Raw genomic sequence first — 24,088 nt, 5'->3', positions numbered from 1 at the left:
TGCATTCAGGCCTCACTTGCTAAGTTCAAGGTGATTGTCCTACTTTATTGGTAAACTAGGGTAAACCTACAGGGCGAGCTTCGCAATAATTTTGGCCTTGCCAGGGTATGTGGTGGTACATTTCTTCAGGAAGCTAATACATTCTTTTCAGCCCTTTCAATAACTCCTACACTTAAGCCTTTGAGCCCCCAAATCGGGAACAAAACACCAACTTATACTGGTAAACTGTCTGCTGCTCCCGCTTGATACTTAACAGCAGCAATTGGAGGTCTCTCCCGAGTAAGGGGAATGGCTGCTTGAGCCAATGCTCTGCTGCCAAATGAATGGCTTGTTTATCATGTGGGACCATGGTTTCTGCAGCTCCATGGAACATCTGAGAGAAGTGGAGAGTATGTTGAGTTAGAGCCATTTGCTGGGAACATTGAAGGAGATAACACTTCAGATGATTGTCAGCTCAGGTAAACATCTGCAGAGAATACCAGTCACAGCATGTGGGTCATCTGCTGTTGGATTAAGATTTGTTATTCTATATCACCAAGTCCTGATAGTGCCACATGGTGAACTCAATTAACAATTGGCATGTTAGAGATATGCTGTGGCAGGGGAAAATTGCAGGTCCACACAATTGTGGGGAAGGCCTTTCTTTGACATGGACTCACCTGACTGGCCCACACAGAGAGGAGTCCTCACTAGAGCCATGGAGAAGATTTTGAAATTTCTCTAATTAGGGGCGAGGAGAGATGTACGAGAGTACATATGTGGCACTATATTCAATGCAGGTCTAAACGATGGACAGATTTCAATTAAGCAGAGGGGATGTGTAGTTTGGTATGATTTATACCACCGCTGCGGGACAGCTGACCCCATATTACCAATGCTCATACAATAGATAGGCTTTTATGCTCAAATTGTTTACCTGTTTGATACATTCCAAAGACATACATATATCAGCCATGTTTTTTTCCTGGAAAGCTAGCTACACAGATTATATTCCATGCAGGGTGACTATGGTATAGATCTCAGTTATATTTGCGGCTCAGGGTACCTCGTTATCGGTAACAACCCTGCAGTACGAAATTAATAGACAAGTATTGTCCCTGAGACTGGAAAGTGCCATGCTAAGACACTTTTTGTGTCCTATTCTGTCATTCTGTTTATTTATTAGTGAGCAGAACCATTTTGTTTTTAGGTCTCGTCTAGGCAGCACATGCGCTGTCTTTTCGAGACATGTTGGATCCAGAATAAGGGCTTTAAGCTCCGCCCATCTTCCACCCATGTTTTTAATTGGCTCCTTTGACTGTTGTTTAGAAATACTTCTTTTTCTTTGACCAATGTGTTCAGTAGTCTCTCCTTAGTCCCTCCTTTTCTACTGTTGTAATCTCCACTGAGGACTGCCCCTGTTACATGTGACCTTACGTTGTATGTTTTATTTACAGTTTGTTAGCACTGTTTTGTTAATTACTTTTTCGTGGCTGTTGTTGCAGGTACAACAGCTATGCATTTCCACAACCGCACTTTCTCGAACATAAAATGTGTTAGAATCGCTTCAGTTCACAAGTTCTCCAACCGTAATGTATTTTTATCGGCTTGCGATAACTTTACCGTATTAACCGCAGCGTTTTTTCCGCCGCGGTGCGGGCGTTCTAAAGGGTGGGCGGGGCCGCGTCGGCCGTTGGACGTGCGCAGCACCAGGGAGGTAGCTCGCGCGACGTCCAACGGCTGACGGCAGCAGGAAAGGGGTTAATTGCCAACACGGCCAAAGTGCACCAAGACACGTTCTCCAGCTTTTGTGACTGTAACCGCACTTCCACTTTTTCATAGCTGATTTTTGGAGACACAACAGCTACACATTTCTCCAACCGCACTTCGACATTCCACTCCAGGAGGCGTGCAGCGTATTTCCTTTTATCAACAGGGCACCAGCCGCATTTAATTGTTTAAGATGGCGGCTGCGTTTTTTGTTATCAGCACATCTTGCCAGTACAGTAGTGGGTTTGTGCTCTTCACTCTCCTAACTGCATCTCTCCCTGGATCCCAGCTCCCCTGCCCACTTGTTTTTTTTAAGTTTCTCGCTGTTTCTTCTCTCGAGCCTGTGAGGCATGCACAGCAGGAACACGCTTTGTGCTTTGTAAAATCAGCCTCTCAGCAATATGGGCACATTGTGGGCCATTTGTGAAGCCAGAAGCATACTGCATGTCCTCCTTAATGCGTGCTTTTCTGTGTTGTCAGCGCGTGAGATTTATCGAGTTGCAGTTTTGGGGTAGAGAACTGGATGCACAGCTTCCAGGCTGCTATGTAGGTGAGAGGGTGTGATAGGAGGTTCGGCTCAATCCTTCACTTCTTGTAGGCATGTCAACTCCTGGGTCTGGAAAGAGGAACCTAAGGAATGCTTGTAAATAAATAAAATATTTACTGCTGTCCAGTATTGCCTGCTGCCAGTTCTTAAATATGGGGCAGGACATGTTCTGTAACCATCTTGTGCATGGGCAACACAATCTCTGCTAAAGGACTGGACCGATTACATTTCCAGGCAAAGAGTCCTCCGTTACTGGTAAAATTGATCAGCTCTCTGACCCTCCCTGTAACCAGCAAATGCTCTGGTCTAATTAGCTGTACTTCTTAGAAGTTAGCATTTTGTTATCCGTGTACCTTTTTTTTTCTTCACAGGATTGCACTTTCGCTTGGCCTGGCTGCTGAATGGACTGAATGCACCCGCATCCATCATTAGTGCTTTACCCAGAGGGCATGGGTTTGAACCCTGGTTGTCCTCTCACCTTTCAGTAAAATGGTTACCCTTGAATTGGATAACAATGAACAGCAGGTATAGTGTGCCAAGAGGTTCCATCGGGGTGATATATATATATTTTTTTTACAAATACACAGGTTTCGTTTAAATGTGCTTCCTTTAGATGCATTGTAAAGCACACAATTGCCATCATATACATCCACTTCACTCCAAAAAACATAAGTTAAAAACATTTACATCACAACGACAATAGCTCTAACTCTAAAAAAATTTGAGACCTATCGCATTGCATTGCAAATGCTTGTTTTCTTTTCCTGTCGGGCCTTTTTTCATCCAAATATTTGTGCAGAACTGCACTGGTAGTAGATGTGCAAGGCAAATAAACCAAACCAGACAAGACCCAAATTAGAAGTGGTCAGATATGGCTCACAATGACTTTGCATCACCTGTGCCGTTGAGGATACAAATTTTACGAAGTATGTAGTATGGAATTCTTAGACTTATACAATTTTCTCAGTTAATTCTCCAGGAAATAGCAAACATGGTACAAATCCGTAGGCTTGTCTTTGCTTGGTTGCAGTGAAAACGTATTTTTACAATTAAATTGGCTCAGAAACTTACAGTTTTAGTCCTTATTAAGTAACTGGGCACTTTGTGGTGCACTGCTAGGAGTGGGAGTGGAGAGAAATATATGTACATTTAAGCTAAATATAAATGCACGTCACAATGACAATGTGAGTTGCACAACACACACTTTTATAAATGTTCAGCAGGTTAGTTAAATCTCCGGCAAGTCTTTATCGAGGGGAATAGATTAGTTTGCAGAAACCGTAATCCCATCAGTAATGCAGGAGGAAATAGGGTGCAAGTTGAGAAACACTAAACTTTTGACAGGGATTTTACAGCTTTATTTATGCTGAACATAGCCGTGGGACAATTACAAGGAAAAAGAAAGTTACACTCTTCTGAACCTAATGTAAAAGTTACCAAATTTCTTGCAGGACTCCACTTTTATCAAATCTTCTTGTTGTCTGTGAACAAACCCCTCTAGCAGCTACAAAGGGTAACATATCTGACCCTGTGTAAGGAAAAAGAGTACTGTGGGTAGAACCATGCTTTCGCCTGAACCTATGTTGGGGCAATAGAAGTGTTGCTTCTTGGGGTCTCTGGTTGCCAGGGTGATCATAGTTAATGACTGTGATAGAACAAAATGCAGCCATATTAATCCACCACTTTCAGTTCTTCTTGAATAAGCCCCACTCCTCTATACCATCACCAGGCCCTAATAATTGCGATCTTTTTACACAATAGGCAGACTCAGCCCTTGAATAAACGTCTCAAGAACGTTATCATCCAACGTGTGCCACAAGGTGGTGCGCTTAGGACATGATTCGTAAGGCCAATGGGTTGACAGGAAGATGACACAGGAACCTCCCCCCCACCTCCCTTAGCCATCTGACTGAGCTCTGACTCTCTATCTAATCTTTACTCATAGATCCTTTTAGCTCCTCTCACCAGCAGCTGATGCAACCTGGCAATCCCCACAGGAGGGTTTCCATGCTGGGTCAGGCTTGGAGGAGCCACATTTGAAGGAGCTGGCACGGCTGGAGAAAGGGTGATCAGAAGGGAGATGGAATTTAAGGTCTGCTGGTCACCCTTACAACTGCTTTTGGCAAAAATCATCCACAGTACCGTTTTCACTCTGGATTAGATCTTCGTCCAAGCAATGGTAGAAAAATAGCACATTAGCCTGCGATCCTGGCATAGCTAGTGGTGTGAAGTGCCCATAGTGTGATGGCCCTTCTCGCCGCCTCCTCTCCTTCCCCTGTCTCACCTTCGGGTTATTGGAAGAAGGTTCCCTGCAACAGTCAACGTTAGGTGCAATACTCCATTTAATCAAGTGGGAGAAATGAACAGACGTAATGAATAACAAGTAACAATACTGGTTCGTGCCTCACACTAATCTCGTCTTGAATCATGTTTAATTCTCTGCGGAGTTCTGAACCATGTATAGTTCTGAGGAGCTGTATTTGGTATGGGATGTTTAAGAGGTGTTGATGTTAGTCCTTAAACAAGTGACGGCATACTTTTTACTCATGTCACTTCACCCTGGTTGTTATTGTCCATTGGTGTAATTTATCATAGGGCCACGAGTCAGAATAAAGTATATCTTTGATCAAGTCTGTGATATTTACATTTGAAGTCTCAACAAGTCTACACCTTATCATAATATTCACGTTGCTTTAATGTTTGCCTAAGACTTGCTGACATAGAGGTGATTAACTCTGAGGGTTGTGCATACCGTAATCATGTGTGATATGTCAGTTCCTAAGTAAAGGAATATAGTATGGTTTTAATGCTTAACACTCACTATTATCCTATCCTGTTGTTGAGGGTCAAAGTGCAGCCTAATTTACTATCGGACTATGCTCGCCAAGCTTCTGAAAAATTACCCTACAAGACATTGAGCTGTTCTTTCTTTGGTACAGGCCATATGCATTTATTTAGGCAAGTCCTACCTTGTAGATGTTGCACAATGTTTCAGAATCTAGGATGATCAATTATGATGGGGCATGTGAAAGGTTTCTAGAAACTCTGGAGTCCCCATCCACTCCTGGATGTAACAGAAAGCACCCTCGAGCCGTACCATCACATATCTCTAGAGGGTTTTAGAAAGGTCAGCATCTGCACAGGTTAAGTCGCTGATCTCACTTCAAAACTACCAGCCTGTGTGTCAATTACTGCTGTGTGTAAAGGCCATGTGTATCAGCAACTACTTGGTGTCAAGGCTGAGATCAAAAAACTCATTTTGTAATGGGCACAGAAACAGTGACTGGGGGCACGTGTGAATAATGAACCTAGAAGGAAAACTCTTCATCATCAAATTAAAGTCATCTATTAATTCCCTTTGAAAGTTTTAATAAGATAGGCTAAATCATTAAAGGGCCACATTAGAAACTTGATCATTTCAAAATGATGTGTACCTCATTATTTGAGTGACTCCCAACTGGAAGGAATGGGGTGTTAGCAGGCGATGCTGAACATGATGATGTCATTCTTGGCACAATAAGTTGCTAGTCATATTCAGTGCAACACATTTCTACCAGTTTAGAACATTTCCCACCTGGGGGACCTTTCATGAAGGGAGCTCAGGATCACTACACACAAGAATATTGTCAACAACTAATAACTGAGATCGTGTATGATAAAAACAAGTATTGAGAAAAGGCTAACTATAGAAAATACAAGTGGAAGAGGGAGTTGAAGACAACTGGCACAATGAATCACTGCACAACTTTGCACAGCTCCCGTGGCCCTAGGCAAGGTTTCTGAAAAAGTTCTGCCTTGGCATCCAATTAGAGAGAACGTGTTTGATTTGTTAGTGTATGACTGGAGATGGAAAGCACAATCTCCTGCCACTTTCCAAGATTAATGAAAATTGACATTGTAATAAGGTTTTCTTTTTCACTGCCATGTCAATTTCATTTGAGCTTGCCTCAGGGGGTTCTGGAAAGATTACTCCTGGCTTTGGTTGCTCAGTTGTAAATTATCTTTAGTTCATGTCTGTGTAAATACAAAATTGTGACACAACATCAGAAGCACGACCAAAGGTAATTTAGCACTGAACATGCCCCTTCTCCTCCTCCTTTAAGTAGTGTGGACAATTATTGGAAAAGTATTAGGATAACACCTCCTTTATGTCAGATGAAATGGTCTTTTATAGTACTTCAATGTTTTACCCCTCACAACACTCTAATGCTCCATTGCATGTCAAACAAACATAGGTACAAACCCATCCATTGAACCTAACATGTCCAAAATGTTAACTTTACGATCGAGGCGATGGAATCTAAGTCCCAACTACGTGACTATGACTTAACAATCAACAAAGCAAAGCTGACCACTAACCACCCTAGGGCACTACGAAAACTGCCTGTGCTCAGGTGATAACATGCTTATCTCTAGACCAATACTCTCCTCCCATTTCTCCAAACAAATGACAGGAAGCCTCACTACATGACTGACAGATCATTAAAAAAAATCACACTGATCTATTAGGCAGGAGAAACACATTGATCATTTTAAACCATGGTCTAGTCAAAAATGGGCATTGTTAGCAAATGTAGCTGTGTACTGGCTGTCCTACATTTGAAATGTGGAACTCAGGAACATTTTTATTACTAATGACTATTGAAAGCACATAATTCTACGGACATTATTGGTGATAGTTTTTTATTGGATTCTAAAGCTATGCGACTTTGGACAGTTCCAAACAGTTTGTTCTTTCAGAGAAAGCAAACTTGCAAATACATTATCCAGTGTTCTATCACAAGCGGACCATAATAAACTTTCTAATGCCAAGAGAATGAGCAGGAACTTTGCAGAACCAAACTCAGAGCCTCAACCACATCTTTGTGTATTTGCATCAGAAGAGATGGTCTTTCCAAACACTTGTTCAATTATGTTGTTTGGCCACTGGCTTCATCTTCTTTGTACCCATATTCAACTTGTTCCTTCCCCACCCCCAACTAAAATTGGTTCATGCAACTCAGCATTGATAACGCAAGCATGTCTTGTAACTGAGGTCTACTTAAATATGCAAACAGGAAAAAAAGATAACAACAAAGCAAGCAGGATGTGTAGTCTCTATAGGAACCTTACAACAGTGCAGGATTCCCCTTCCCTCTTTATCAAACTTGATTCAAGTTTTGGATTTCAAAGGACAATTTCTAATAAATAAACTAACTTAGAAAAGATACAGCAAGCAGATATTGGTGCAAAAAATGTACTAGTGATGCATCCTTCGGGTTGATCTTATTGGATTTGCAATTTGATGATTTTATAAGCTGCAGTTCATGAGTAGTCCTTTGTAATATTAACTATGTCCATCGGTCCATAGTATGTTCAGTTGCCTTTCCGGCATGCCTTTCAGTATGGTGCATGCAATAATCTCCAGATTTTCATCATTCATTACTGGCCATGCTTCTTCTTAGTGTACTTTTTTAACAGGTCTCTTAGTCACACATTATGTTTCACTGAAGAACAGCTGATGGTTACAGATGTAAGGCTGTAGAGTATCAGCAGCAGTGCTGGGTATGCTTCCGCAGGAGTATGCCATTAGCAGACCTCAGAGTTAAGATCACCACACTCCACAGAGAGTTAATAAAAGACCTATTTGTATGTAAGTGACAGGAGGTATGAAATTCATGCTGGAGAATGTGACCCATCGTGAGTTGTCCGACAGTCTACCTCTAGTGCATTTAGCTGTCCAGTATTGGTAATAATCCCCCTGCCATACCCGTGAGCAAGCTGAAGCCTTGGCAAGTCAACCTATGGCATAGAGGATCGGAGTTCTTATTGTGTTGGGTGCATTGGATCAGGGCACAAGGTCCTTCCACGGGCAGGTCCCTCTTGTTATGTCTCAAGTTTTCCCAGTAACCAAAAATCTTAAAAAAGATTGACTTTGTAAACTGCATTATGTCTTTTTCAGAGATTCTGTTATGTGGTTTGTGCAGTAAGGAGAACGTTCGTCCAGTATGTAGGTTGAGGTGTAGCCATAAAGAGAAAAGAGAGGCGCTTGAGAACTAAATTACGTTGTCAAACAGCTGCATGGACCTCATGATATTTTCATCCTAAGGAAATATAAAAAAAATAAATAAATAATGAGAACAGATCTCCAATAGAAGTCAAACGAGCAAGTATAATATAATAAGCAATATAATGTATGGGTGAGTGTGATGGAGATTTAATACAATAAATATTATTCTTAATGCATTTTGGACCAATAATTGCTTATTTTTTTGGCTTGAAGTTTTACAATATAGTCAGAATATTTTCACTCATTTTAGCAGTAACTAATGAAGTCTCCCTCACAGTATTTTCTGTCTCGCCGCCTTTGTCGTTACACCACCAGTAACAAATTCAAAACACTTTCTGTCTTTTGCAGCAAAATAGAAATGTTCATAGCTTTTGAGTCTGAACATTCTCACTTTTATTAAGGAAACAGATCGGAGGATTACAGTTTCTTGCTTTTTAATTAACAACTCAGCAGCAAAATTCATAACACCATTCATTAATAAATATATGACAACAGATCTAACAACAAAGGACTACGCATCCCCTGAGCACCCAGAAAAAATTACAATATGACATTAAAATCGATTGTTCATTCAGGTGTCTTAATGTCTATAAGGTCACTATCTAATAACAAATCTTCCTCATGTCTTGCTGTTCAGCAGCCGCAATAACTATTTTGTTCAAATGTGTCTGATTGCCCTTGATTGTCTAGGTTGATCCTGTGGAATTTAGTGTGTTGAATCACCAGCGCTTGGTTACTCATTCACCAATGGTTAAGCAAGTTACATTTCTTAGGATATGCAATGCTTTTTGAAAAGCTAAAGTAAGGAGTACTGCACAGAGGCTGTTCTTCAAGTTAGGGCTAGACAGTGCCTTTCCTTTTTCCTTTCTCTAGCTTGGAGAGCTTTTGTGGCTCTACTAGGGTCTGCTTACTTCCTGTCAGATGGTCTTGCCCTTGCACCTGCAGCACTTTGGAAGCCTACGGGCACCTTCTTCTCCATCCATATGGCTTCCTCATTTTCCACTTTCACCATGAGGACCATTGTGTTTGGCATACAACTTCCTAAAGGATGACGTGTAAAATTTGGAGCGCGACCTACCATTAAGGGGAAATTTACCTAAGAAAGTTCAAGAGTGGGCATCCATGCCACATATGCTCAATATATTACACAGAGGACACATTTGCATGTGAATCGTAATGGAACTCATTTACATTTCAGGATAGTAGTTGTCCAGAAAATCTCGCCTTGTTCCATTCCGCCTTGAACTACTATGGACATTGCTTTATTATAATGTAAAACATTTGCGTCACTAGATCATGAAATAGTTCAAATCTGCTTTCAAAAGGGATTGCTAAGAACACTAAGCAGGTAATTCACTGCAGATACTACTGAATAGGAAATATAAGTTTAATTGGACAGTACCTGTCATTCAGATGCACATACCAAATACTGCCAAAAATATTATCCTCAATTGATGTGTGGAACAAACAGCCCTAAAGTTAAACATAAATTAACAACACATTGTCTGGTGCATGTCATCTTAGTTATGGTCACTGTCTGATGTGTGATAAGTATTTTCACTCTACTCAACAAAAATGACCAATTATGCACAGACCCTCTGTTCACTTGGAACAAACGCCTGGATGCAACCTGGATTTCGGAGGATTATACGTGAGTTCATCCCCTTTTGTTTCTGAACTGGCTCTTTGAACTGTATTTCTCCTTTTTCTTATACTCTCGTTTTGTTAAAGGGCCAGTGCCGAAAACCTGGATTTACCACAATGTTTTGCGTTTTAACAAATAAAAAAAGTAGTCCAGCATGAATTGCTAGGCCATGTCCCTTGTGAGTCGTAGCACAAGCAGTATCTCATCAGATTGCACCTAAACCATTATCCTTCAGCAGTTTGGCTAGTTCGCTTCTGTGCAGAAGAAAATCCACTGGAGAAGTCTAATTCTAAATGATTGAAGATTAACTGAGAATAACCAACTTCCTGCAGGGAAGTGGTATGAAAAGTCTGAAATAGGTAAACACCAGCCACACATTTCTTGAGTGAGAGTACTAAATGTCCTGAGAACTTCCTTCCGTAGCAGCAATAACAGTTTATTTCTACCATTAATTAAAATCATTACAAAATTTCTGAAACATTCATAAAATAAAACAGCTTCTGACTCCAAAGTATTAAGAACAAGACTTGGGGCTCCATTACGATGGCGGGTGGACAAAGTTCTCCCACCACCACTACTGCTAAAGGGACCGCCCGCCATAGGTGCGGCGGTCCGGCCATTCTCATTGCTGGCAGCAGTACCCGCCGCAATGTAAGAAATGCATGTCGTGCATTTGCATGGACAGCGTGACAGGCACCGCGTGGTGCCTGCCACCTTGTGCAAGCAAATGCATGGGAGTACCATAGGTACCCCCCATTTGCACCCCCACCCCCAACACCCTGAGGGCCCGCAACGGGACCTCAAAAGCAAAGACTGCATGCCTTTCCAAGGCGGCAATGCTGCCATGGAAAGGCTGATCTGCGTCATCATCCTAATATGTCTTGCAGACACCGCCGCCATATTAAACATGTTCTCCGCCTGGTCGACGAGTCGACCGACGGAAAAGAGGCGCACAGTCTTTCCGTCCGCCTCAGACCCCCCGGCCATCCTAATATGGCGGGGGTCTTTTAGGTATGGATGACGGGCGGAGCGCCCACGTTGGACAGCAGTGGCTACCGCCGGCCCGGTGGGAGCAATCCGCCCGCCATCCAAATGGGGCCCTTTATTTGAAGTCTGCTCTGCTGGGTCACCGTTTGTGCTTTTAAAGAAAGTGAAGTAATTAAATGATGTACTATTTGCCCCAGATCAGCCTGAAAGGTCTGCCCCGTGAATATTTTACATAATAAACCCAGGTATCTCTAAATCGCGTACTTACTTTTCTGGAAGTTTTCATACAATGCCCATCGCTGAAACAATCTGTTGTCTGCTCCACCTCAAAGACAGCCTTAATATACCCAGGACACCCTGATTACTTCCTCAATATTGAAGACTTTCAGTGGATCTCCACCAAGTAAGAAACATTGGTCACCACCCACCTCTTTCCCCTTTTTGAAACAGACAACCTTGTAGATTCCAGCCAATGTTGAGTCCTACTAGTGTGAACCTTTGTCTCTCTGTCTCTATATCCCTCTGCTACTCATTGCACATGCCTGATTTAAGTGGGTGTTCTGCTTCAAAGCTACACCTACAGGCTGAATATTTTTGCTGTGCTACACAATATATACACCAGATAAGTTTTCAAGTATGTTGTTACATTTATAAATATGTGTTTTACTCATAATGATTAATCACTTAGAAGATTAAACTTGGAATGATTATTCTTTACCTCCAAGCTTTTTTATGATTAAAAAAAAATCACAGTATCTATAAATTGAGATGCCTGAACGAAATCTCAAATGATCACATGGGTGAGCTCCCTGTAATCTTATCCCATTGCCTACATTTACCATGTTCAATGTTTACCTTTTACTTATTCCTAAATAGTTTCCTGTGGCCTTCCGTTTTCTTTTTCTTTTTATTTAGAGAGGAGCACCATCTAATAAATTAACCTTTTTCCCTTTTCTTTTAACTTTTCCATTACCTTGTAATAATTTCTCTTTACACATAGAACTTACTTGTGACATACATGTTTTTGCTCTCCAAGTTATATTACTGTGATTTTTTTAATCATGTAATTAATCAGTGAAAAGGGAATGTCAGCCACATGCCTATGTCATTTTAGAGTAAAAGCCAGGAAAACTAAAACATTGAACATTCGTGCAATGTAAGATCTCTTGTTGAGTAAAGAGCAATACATTTGCAAGACTGTAACTAAATGTATTAACATCATAATATGTCACATTTGCTCTCAAATGTACCTGTATTAATTCACGTTCATTTTGGACGTGTTCAAACTTTTCCTTGATGTTTGGAAAAGGGGACTTAGGACTTTATCTCCCTTTATACTTTCTCTCTTACATTCTTCTACATTATTCTTAGGTTACACTAGACCAAAAAAGCCTGCTGAGATATTTGTACCTTAATAGGAAGTACCAGGAAGCCGAATTAAATGAATTTGCTACAGAAATATGAATAAACATACGTTTTGATCTACCAGAGTAAGTGAATCTCATTACTGCGGAAGTAAACATTTTTAATAGATTTGCAATATGAGTAGGTGAATCTTAGATATTTTGAGTGTTCAGTAACTTAATAGCCACGTCTAACTATTACTAACCTAAGTGCTTACTGGGTTTTTATATAATAGTTTGCAATACAGATTGTGCTTCCTGGCTGCTGTGTTGAAATTAACAGATATTAGAACATTGCCATGTGGAGCACTGCATTGAATACAATGGAGTGCTCCAGCCTTCTATGGGCTGGTAGAAGCCCACAGAACAACATTCCAATGTTTTTGTTCACAGCTGCTACTGTGAACAAAGTCCTCTCGGAGCCCGAGGGGATTTAAACCTCCTCGGCTGCGAGATGCCTTTGTTTTCAGTAATTAGAACATTCTGCCCTCTAGGGGCGGAATGTTCTAATAGACTTAGAGCCCACCTAGCAGGCTCTACTGGCCATTAAAGGCCTGCTCCCTTCTTAAAGGCCCGAGCCGAACGCTGGAGCAGGCCTTTAATGGCTGGTAGAGCCCACTGAGTAAGGCTGTAAGGCTATATTATCACCCAAGTTCTTAAGATGAAATTTTTTTAAGGTAGCTTCTGGTCTAGCCATATGAACTGAACTGAATCTAGGTCTAAACATGATGCCATTGACAAAGCTTCCTACATAAAAGCATACAAGTAGTGATTGTGCTGGATATTGAGTGCCATTTTAATAAATGCAACTACCAGTCATCAAATGGATCAAAACGTGAAGTAATAGTTAAATAGTGTAAGTGGCCTCCTCTCCTTACCTTCTGACAAGATTCAATGAATTCTTCAATTGTTACTACACCATCTTTATTTCTGTCCATTTTCTGGAAAAGGGAAAACATGCTTTTGAAAGTTTGATCTAAACTCACATACAACAAAACAGACATAGCTAGTGCACCAGCCAGCAGTAACATCCACACCCGGTGCCCTCATTATGACTTGATGCCACAAATGACATCAATAATGACATACAAATCACATTACCAAGGACATTAACAATGACTTCCCATGGTAGGAAGCCACTGGCAGGTGCTATGTGATTCCCTTCAAGCCTAAGAGTTTTTGAGAATTCATGTACGTTAGCTTTGTTAATCAGGTCCTTCAAGAGTAAATAAACGACTACAATATTGATACATCATCTCAATGCAATGGAAGTCTAGAGTCCATTTAGTTTCTCTAGCATTTTGAAAATCCACCCTTTCATCGTACATTTTTCCAAACAGCCAATGTTAATTGTGAGAGGGTCTATTATACATATATGTTGGTTTAAGTAGGCATTTCTGAAGATTAGGGTATTGCTCAAGGAGTTGAACTAGACATCAGTGCCATCTGACTGATCAGAAGGGTTATGTCTTAGAGAGTAGACCATGCAAAGATAGGGTGGGAGTGCCATCGATATTGCTTACTGTGAAATTTACGCTAATTTACCTTAGTATAGAGGTTTTATGTAAAGGAGGACACAGACATTTTTAAGGTTTAGTAGAGTACTCTCAGGGGACTTGAGATCAGACATAAAATCTAGACTAGGTTGTCCCTTTTGTACAATGCAGCCTCGAAGGACCTGGTATTTATGGCTAAATAGGGGCCCATGTGTCTTATAAAAAAGTGTACAGCAGATTAATAATAAATTCAGACGCGGATGAAACTTTTAATAGCTGGTTTTGGACTTGGAGTCTCCAACCGTTCAGGATGCAGCTTAAGACCATGGAAGACCTCACATTTGTTACTTATTGAAACAAGACCTGTTTTTCCACTTCCACTTACTGTGAAATTTACTCTAATTTACCTTACTATAGAGGTTTTATGTAAAGGAGGACACAGACATTTTTAAGGTTGAGTAGAGTACTCTCAGGGGAATTGAGATCAGGCATAACATCTAGACTAGGCTGTCCCTTTTGTACACTGCAGCCTCGAAGGAGCTGGTATTTATGGCTAAATAGGGGCCCATGTGTCTTATAAAAAAGTGTACAGCAGATTAATAATAAATTCAGACCCGGATGAAACTTTTAATAGCTGGTTTAGGACTTGGATTATCCAACCGTTCAAGATGCAGCTTCAGACTACGGAAGACCTCAAATGTGTTACTTATTGAAACAAGCGGTACAAAAGGGGGTGGTGATGGTCGGAGCATCTGAACCAATCAAACACTCACACCCAGTCAACAGATCTGGGTTTAATCCATCACCGTTCTTTAGCCCACTCTGCCACCCCACTTCAGACATGGCCATATGCAAATCAGTCTGACCCTGGGCCTCATGGGAACAGTCCAGCCACTTTCAGTGAACAAATATGGAAAAAACTATTATGGATAGCTTTCATGATGTCTAGGTTAATGCAATATCACCAGTAATGTTATTAATGATGCTCTTTCTCCAAAGTTATGTTGCAGTTGATGGTTAGTGCATTAGGGGAGTTGGGATGCACAGCTCATCCTAATTGAGGAACGTCAGTGGTGTTTAGGAATATTATCACAACAATAACACCCTTATAACTGCCTTTTTATGGACATCTGCTTCTATATGAGAGACATTGTTTTGTGGTGTGAGTATACAACCATTACCCCCTGTACAAAGGACTTCCAGTGATTTGTTTTAATATACCTTGACCCCTGGTCATATTATCACATGGTACAGAGTGCAAACAGTGAACTTTGACCATGCTCTGCACCCAAGCTCTTGGTACCCAAGGCATTTAGGGCATAGCTTCTGTTACGCCAATGCAAGATATGGGTTCATGGAAGGGCCTTTGCCTTTATTGAGCACCCAGTTCACTGAGCTTAGAGCACACACAGCTGTTTATAGACTGAACTGTCCTCCTGGTCCCACTGTCACCATAGGCACAGACACAACAGGGAATGGGCTTCATTTATGCCCAGATGGCTAAGGACTGGATGCAGCATTTTTATCATACTCAACTCCGAGTCCCTTATTCTCCAGTGCTCACAGAACTTGGCCTGCAACCAGAGCCCACACCCTACACCCATGTTCCATGTCTGAAGTGGCCTTTTCTTTTGACAATGTCCAGCGGGCTCTGGATACACTGTGTGAGCTTTGGCTGTACATTGTTTTCAAAACTCTGGGCCCTAGAATAAGCAGGACTTAGCTTTTCATTATGCCCTTTAGGAACTAGATGCCTTTCTGACCTCAACAAAAGACTACAGGGGACTGCATTATTATTATTGTATTACTTTAGAAAGGTTCACAAGTCGGTTTGCCGGTGATAGTTAAGGAACTTCACAGGTTGGTTTAATGTATTTAGGTTAATAAACAGGATTTTAGAAAGACACAGAGCTTTCATTATACTTATTTTTGTTTAAAGCATGTTTGCTACACCTCTGAGGTACCCATTTGCACCCCAAGAGTTGGCATGCATTCCCTTTGGACCGACATGCTCTTCACCATAATTTGTTACCAGGAAATGATTTCGCAAAATGTGATTTAGTATCTGCAAATTGCTGGGAAATGTAGTGTTGGGCAGAGCAAAAGTTTAAGAGTTTTGGTACTCAACTAAAATTTAGTAGTGCATCAACTGTGACGGGTCCAGATTTTCAACCAATCAGATATGTCTTCATAGTCTGAAATTGTGGTTACCATATCAATTTACAACTTCAGCATACATTCCCATTTTCTTTTGAATTCCTCCAAAACAACACTCTTCCTAAAAATGGAAATATTCTGAATCAAGCTCTGTCTTAATAGAAAGTGTGGCCTAAATCTGTTCAGAACGTTATGCTGGGGTGAAGAGGAAATTATCTTAAGGGGCGTAGAATAAGGTTTTTAAGTTTTTGGACTCTTCCTATTCCTTTTGCTCCCATATTGAACAAATCTCTACACAATGTTACAGGGGACGGGCTGTTGCTTCCAACTTTCTTACAGATTTGTCGTCCATGGTCAATATTGTTAGCAATCCTAAAAAAGTTCCCTCTGGGCTAAGCATCATACCCACATGCATATTTGCCAAGCATAATCTTATCGTATTTTAAACATGTTTATTTAAATTGGAAAGCACTTACTTTGTTGCTCTTACATTGTGGTGTTGCTTGGGTTACACTGTGAATGAACTTTTTGTTGCTGTTAAAATAGTCATAATTCGGGAAACAAATAACAATTTGTATGCAGAGCTGCTTCTCTTTTCTGAGAACAACACACCTAGTAGTCCTAGTTCTGCAACTATGCGAAGCATGATGCAGCAAAATAGTCCCTGGAAATGAAGTGTTTAGTGTCTTCCCCAGCTCTGGAGCATGCAGATGAATTATGCCACGCAGGATCCGCGGTTAAGCGTTAGTTTATTCCTCAGCATACACTCACACACATTATTTCATACATCCCATTAACCACACCCGAACACCTCCCCAAATATTACGTAGTTCCTGTTCAAAGTCCACCCATAACCACGAGGGTCCAAGTGTGTATAACATCAATATGCAACATATCCCCCTTTGTTAAATTAAATGGTGCAGACATCACTACAATCACATTTTCTGGATTAACCAGCACTTGAACCAGACCTGCTGGCGGGGTCACTTTACGTGTGGTTTCAGGACTCGACAATTGTTGTAGTAGGTTTTTGAAATGTGATATGTCCCGAATGATGGATTGTCCGGGACGATGCGCTGTCACCATGTATCCCTTGTACCCCACAGCCTGTAAAGGGTCAACGACACAAGCAGCATCCATTTTCCATTTTCATCTCTGTTTAACCAGTACCCAGTCTCCTTTGTCAAAGACTGTCTCCTGGGCAGGGCGATGCTGATCAGCAAACGTTTTCCTTTTCCAAGTTGAGATGGTGTCTTGAAACTTGTCAGCATTCACTGATCGATCCGGGGTCCATTGCTGTGGTTTTGTTCTGATGGGTCTCCCAAATAGCAAGATGGCTGGACTCTCACCAGTTGTGGAGTGAGGACTGACTCCTTCCATTGACGCTCATTGAATCATTCACACTCTTGGGGGTGCCCAGGAATCATTCAGCTACATCAATGATTTGGGGCCAGAGGGGTGTATTCTTTTGATGTTTGACTTTGAGCCGGACAACAAATTCTTTGAACTCTTTGATATTATAAGGCGGACCATTGTCATAATTGAAGATTTTGGAATTGACCCACGTTGCAATGATTTCATCAAGTCAACTCATCCTGCACATTTTTAAACTTTTGGATTTCAACATCATTGGCAAGGGTCTGAAAACTTCTTCTCCATAATTGCGTGGTAATAAGTTCTTTGATTATGGTCATGTCTTTATCTGCATTAGTGGCAGGAATGATTTGTCACACCGACAGAGCTGCTGGTGTGATGAAACTCACTATAAAGTTGAGATATGCTTCATCTGTCTTGGATGTCGAACTGTGATGATGTAGTGGTGCTTGTGAAAAGTAATCTGCTGGGTTTTGATCAAATTCTCAGTGCTCAGGCCTATCCTGGTGCTGCAGCGAGGACACGGAAAAGAGTGATGGATGGCTGGTAAGTTCTTTTTCCCTATTTTGTTTAACTGTTTCCTTGTTGTCCGTTTCCCTCCCTCCCCAATCCTCCTTGTCATCTGTCTTAGCCCCCACCCCGCCACTCTGCCCGTACAGCAGCTGCTACTGGGTGTAGACACCCTAAGGTAGGTAGCCCATTGGCTACATCACCAGAAAACACCCCTAAATTGAGTGTTTAGGGGCACCCCTGAGCCCAGGAACTCAGATTTGATGGAGCAACAAAAGAAGAGTCAATGCCTGGCGAGAATTGCAGCAGAACATTGGACTTTGATGCTAAACCCTGCCGTCCTCAGCCCTCTGTCAACAATCGAGACAGAGTGACTCGTCCTGCATGCTGGAGCACGACCAAGGCCGTGGGTAGCCTGAGTGTGAAGAAACCAGGATCAACCAGAGCCATGCACTACCAGCCACCGGGGTACCGGACACCCTGCATCAAATACCAACTTCGAGGGTCCAGTCTGGACTCTCACTGCACCAGGACAAAGCAGTTGTCGAGGGACTTCAGCATCACTGAGACCCACTAGGAGAGTGGCCCAGCTGCCTTGAATTCTCCTCATCCAGCTGTTTGTCCCTGACTGTGAGGCGCATCAAGCCAATCAGCTCCTGAGCTCTCAAGCCTAGGTTCCAATAAACCGGCAGTGCCCTCGTGCTTCAAGACCCCATGCGACCTGAGCCCTCGAGCTTGCCCACAAGCCCCCGTGCAGCCGCTTTCAGATGGCCACCCTTTTCCATAGCACTACAGCTACCAGCCTCACCTGTACCCTGCTCCCGCTAGAACCCGGACAGTTATCGAAGAACTGCTGGTAGAACTTTGAACCTTGGCCCACTACTATTCTGATTCCAAAAGATGAACCTCTGAAACTGATTGTACCTACCTTATATGCATCTTTGACTATTCCTCCCATAGAAGTGCAATGTGTGTAAAAGTGCACAAGTTTAAATGCTTTACTTACCTGTGCATATTTTTATCAAAAACTGTGCTTGCCTGGAAATAAGTTCTTAAGTTTGAATATATATATATATATATATATATACAAAGGAGTGTTACTCTTTTTCTAAATTGGTCTCGAATTCATTCTTTGAGTGTGTGTATCATTAATTGTCTCTGTGAGTACAACAAACGCTTAGCACTACCCTCTGATAAGCCTAACTGCTTGCCCACACTACCACAAAAGAGGGCATTAGTATTATCTACTTCAGCCTCTATAAACCAATTGGGGACCCACTGGACTCTGCACAGTGTACTTTGTTTTAGGACACTATATAGAGAGCTAGCTCCCTCACTCTTTGTTTGCCTCTCTGTCTCTCCATTTCTCTTCTTCGATCTCTCCAGCTACAATAGCCCAATTTTCATAATTTTTCTTTGCCGGCCGATCCTCGGTAGCTCCGTTGCAAGCTCTCCACCCTCATCTCTTAGCTCTGTCATGGCATTTTTTACAGATCAGCTCCTCATAACCCGTTGAGTGCGCAGGACGGAATGGCTCTGTCCCACGCCACAGTGCTGGTGTGCCGAGGACGGAACCATTCTGTCCTCTGCACACAACCACCAAATCCCTCTGCTGTTTACAGCAGAGTGATTTTATTTTATGTTTTTGAGCCTCAGGAGGTGGAGAAGAGCTTCCCAAACCTCCAAAGGCATTTTTTTCTGTGTATGAAGATTGGCACGCATGATGTGCCAACTTCATTACACTGAAAGTGAAAGTGAAATGCGTCAATCAGCTCATTTCACTTTCACTGTCTACCTGCTCGCTGGGCTATCTCGGCCCCCCAAGCACCTAGGCAGATGGGAAAGGTATCACTAGTGGATCCCTGCTTGGTGATTGCTGTAGGAGGGTGATCCCCAAGCGGTCATCCACTACTAGACACCAGGGAGGGGTGAGTGGCCTTTTGGGAAGGGGCTGAGTGGCACTGAGTGGTAGAAAATGTGTGCCGGCATGCAGATCCCACGCAGAAGTGTTTTAGTTCCGGGCTTGGCGGCCATTTAGGGAAACCTACTCAACCCAGACATTGCTAAAAACTAGACATCCAGGGGAGTCCAGGGTGGTATGGATTGTGTGGATCCCTCAATGTTTTCTTACCCAGAATCCCCTGCAAATCTCAAATTTAGCTAAGAAAATGATATGTTCTTCACATTTCTGTGTGGGAAAGTTGTGGGACCAATGGGCTGGCACAAATTTCCTATCACCCAGTTTTCCCTAAGACATCTCGATATAAATGCTACCTCGCTTGTGTGGGTGGGCCAAGTGCCCGCAACAGGGAAGGGCCCAAAACCTATTGTGGAGGCATCACAGAACAACCTGGTTTTGCAAGGGGATCACTTGGGGGAATGCTGGGTGGGTGGAAGTTTGTGGCTCCCAACAGATTCCAGAACTTTCCATCACAGAACTGTGAGGAAAATGTGTTTTTGTTTGATAAAGTTTGAGGTTTGAAAGGGATTCTGGGTAACAGAACCTGGTGAAAGCCACACAAGTCACCCCATCCTGAATTCCCCTGAATATCTAGTTTTAAAACATGGACAGGGTTACTAGGTGTCTTTAGGTGCCGGCTGAGCTAGGGTCCAATATCCACAGCTTGGCACATTGCAAAAAAAAAGGTCTGTTTTCACTGGAAAAATGTGATGTGCCCAAGTTGCGCTTTGAGGCATTTCCTGCAGCGGGCACTAGTCCTACCCAAACAAGTGAGGTACCATTTGTATCTGAAGACTTTAGGGAATGCTGGGTAGGTGGAAGTTTGTAGCTCTCTGCAGATTCCAGAACTTTCCATCACAGAAATATGAGGAAAATGTGTTTTCTTTTTTTTTTACAAAGTTTGAAGTTTGCAAGGGAGTCTGAGTAACAGAACCTGATGAGAGCCACACAAGTCACCCCATCCTGGATTATCCTGGGTGTCTAGTTTAGACAAATTTACAGGTTACTAAGTTTCCCTAGGTGCCTGCTGAGCTATGGTCCAAAATCCACAGCTAGGCACATTGCCAAAAAAGGGGCAGTTTTCACTGGAAACGTGATGTGTCCATGTTGCGTTTTGGGACGTTTTCTGCTCCGGGCGCTCTACCTACCTACACAAGTGAGGTACCATTTTTATCAGGAGACTTTGGGAAACACAGAATAATAGAACAAGAGTTATTACCAATTGACTTTCTATGCATTTCTACCTTCCAAATATAAGACAGTGTGTAAAAAGGAGGTCATTTTGAAAAATGCTGTCTAATTCACATGCTAGCATGTGTACCCACAAATTTGTAGATGTCCAAATAAACTCCATATTTTTTTCCCATTTCGGAAATGCATAGGTTTCCTTGATACCTATTTTTTCCTCTTTATATTTTACCAAATGAATTGTTGTGTACCCGGTAGACAATGAAAAACCATTGCAAGACGCAGCTAAGTTATTAGCGCTGGGTAACTATAGTTCTTGGTGAACCTACAAGTCCTATATTTCCCCGCAACCAGAGGGTCCTGCAGATGTAACAGTATATTGCTTTAACAAATCTGCCATACTTAGAAGAAATAACAAGTGAAAACGTAGCCACAAATAGCTTTTTTTTTCAACTCAATGTCAATATTGTTTTATTTTAACTGTTAATTTCTATAGGAAAACCTTAAAGGATCTACACAAATGATCCCTTGCTGAATTCAGAGTTTTGTCTAGTTTTCACAAATGAATAGCTGTATAGGATCCATTATTGGTTTTTCACTATTTTTTACCACTAACTAGAAGGAGGTTGAAGCATAAAAAATAGGAAAAATGGGCTACGTCCAAGTAAAATGCCAAACTGTTTAGAAAATGTTGATTTTCTGACAAAAGTCTGCCTATTTCTGAAAGTTGAGAAGAGGGTGATTTTAGCAACGCAAACTCTTTGTTGAGACCATTTGCATGGAAAAAAACAAATGCTTTCGTCTGCAGCACCTTTTCCCATTTTCCTCCCAAAAACCAAACTTTTGCTGTATTTTGGCTAATGTCTTGGTCCCCTCTATGGCAATCCACATACCCTGGGTACTTTTAGAATCCTTAGGATATTGGATGAAAAGGACGCAAATTTAGTGTAGGTATCTTATGTGGACATAAAGTTACGGAGGCCTAAGCCCGAACTACCCCAAATAGCTAAAAAAAAAGGCTTGGCAGAGAAGGGGTTAAATCAGTAATTGCACTGTCACTGTGAGTAAGTCTGCTGAGTAATCAGGCAGTGCAGAGCCGGCTCTAGGGTGGTGCGACCCCATGTTTGCAAGTTTATTTTGGCTTTAAAAGCACCTGCATGTGTTCCTTGCCTCCAGCAATTTCCAGGCAACAATACAAATGTCAAGATAACGCTGGTGATTAATGTCCTTCCTGGTGAGAGATTAGAGTTTTGTCTAGTTGAGGTTTTGACTGATCATAAAATAGCAGAGGATTAATATGCCTGCTGCAAAGACTGTGTACCATGCAGATCGCAAAGTGCATATAATGTAAATAGGTCAGTGGGTTACTGCTTTTTTAAGAGACATCCTTTTGTTACTTGCAGTTTATAAGATAAAACCCTAATATAGGACAGTGAATTATTACCTGTCATCAAAGAACGGCATGTACAATGCAAAGGATAGATTAGAACATAGATTCTCCAGTATTAGGGTGTCTTTCATAGATTCACATGCCTGAATCATTCCCCGTCGTCGGAGTGGGAGTCCCACGGTATATAAAAAGCAGTAATATGCAATAATATCCTTAGAAAAACTTGGTAATAACCAACCAGGAAGTAAAGTAGCCCAAGCTACAAGAGTAAAAACTTCCACACTCATGACTATCCTAGTCATTTTGTATAGACCAAACTGCAGCCAATCAGGCGACAGCACGCACTAGAATGTTCTCCCCAGAGGCTCAGGCTCTCAGATTTACTACCGCACGTCGAGTGAAGGGAGTCTCCCTGAGCTCTGCTCAGTTTTCTTCAATTTTCTTCATTTTTCTTCAATTTTTTCATCATAATATCACAGTTTTGTAATGTTCTACATGAAGTCTACCTTCAGACCCCGCTTCCCTTGTGGGAAGCTGAGACCCTTCCCTGTGAACCCTCATGAAGAGTATATGGACCAGCACTCTGCCTGTCACTGACATGGTAGGAGGAGAAGGGGTTGTTCTTGTGCTTAGACTATACCCCCCTTCTGATGTGGGAGGATTTTTTTGTTTGTCCTGCACATTAAGGTTTGAAGTGATGCTTCTCTTCTACTTCACCACATTTAAGGGGTCTCTGGCCTTCTTTGAGTCTGTGCCTCCCACATCTACGCCCACAAGATTTACTTTCAGGCGTCTAGACTCACTCTGCGAACATTTCTACGTGAAAATGTGCCAGCTTGTCGACGATACGGTAGATGTACTCTCTGAGGACAATCTCTGCCATCACTGGTGCTCTGCAATGACAGCGCCTTCAGGCATTCGTCGACGACAGTGAGGACAGTGCCCTCTTGTCGACTGCAGGCTCGTCGACCACTGGGAGTTTCGTTGACAGTTGTCCTCGTCGACGGTAGGCTCGCCGACGATAGGCTAGTCGACGGTAGCCTCGTCGACGGTAGGCTCGTCGACGGTAGGCTCGTCGACGGTGGCCTCGTCGACGGTGGCCTCGTCGACGGTGGCCTTGTTGACGGTAGGCTGGCCGACGGTAGACTCGTCGACGGTGAGCTCTGTAGACGGTAGGCTCGTCCATAGAGGGTGACCTCCATGGATGGTGAGCTCCGTAGACGGTGGGCTCCGTAGACGTTGGGCTCCATAGACGGTGGGCTTCGTAGACGGTGGGCTCCGTAGACGGTGGGCTCCGGAGACGGTGAGCTCCGGAGATGGTGAGCTCCGGAGACGGTAAGCTCCGGAGACGGTGAGCTCCGTAGATGGTGAGCTCCGTAGACTGTGTGCTCCGTAGAGTGTGGGCTCCGTAGACTGTGAGCTCCGTAGACGGTGAGCTCCGTAGACGGTGAGCTCTGTAGACGGTGAGCTCTGTAGACGGTGAGCTCTGTAGACGGTGAGCTCTGTAGACGTTGAGCTCTGTCGACGCTGAGCTCTGTAGACGGTGAGCTCTATAGACGGTGAGCTCTGTAGACGGTGAGCTCTGAAGACGATGAGCTCTGTCGACGGTGAGCTCGGTAGACTGTGAGCTCCG

The 24,088-nt window shown here is 42.5% G+C and overlaps 1 protein-coding gene across 1 annotated transcript in view; it reads right to left on the bottom strand.

Annotated features, from left to right (window-relative positions):
* Positions 1-5,997: 5,997 nt before the first annotated feature.
* KCNIP2 (potassium voltage-gated channel interacting protein 2) overlaps positions 5,998-24,088 on the bottom strand; it is a 113,652-nt gene continuing 95,561 nt past the window's right edge. The window contains exons 7-8 of the mRNA XM_078641157.1: positions 13,259-13,321; positions 5,998-8,379 (exon numbers count right to left, since the gene is read on the bottom strand). Of these exons, the coding sequence (XP_078497283.1) occupies positions 8,332-8,379; positions 13,259-13,321 (111 nt within the window). The 3' untranslated portion in view covers positions 5,998-8,331. The remainder of the gene's footprint in view (positions 8,380-13,258; positions 13,322-24,088) is intronic.

The sequence above is a fragment of the Lissotriton helveticus genome, chromosome 5_1 (genome assembly GCF_964261635.1).
Source record: "Lissotriton helveticus chromosome 5_1, aLisHel1.1, whole genome shotgun sequence".
NCBI lineage: Eukaryota > Metazoa > Chordata > Amphibia > Caudata > Salamandridae > Lissotriton > Lissotriton helveticus.
This window is presented reverse-complemented; position numbering and strand designations above follow the sequence as displayed.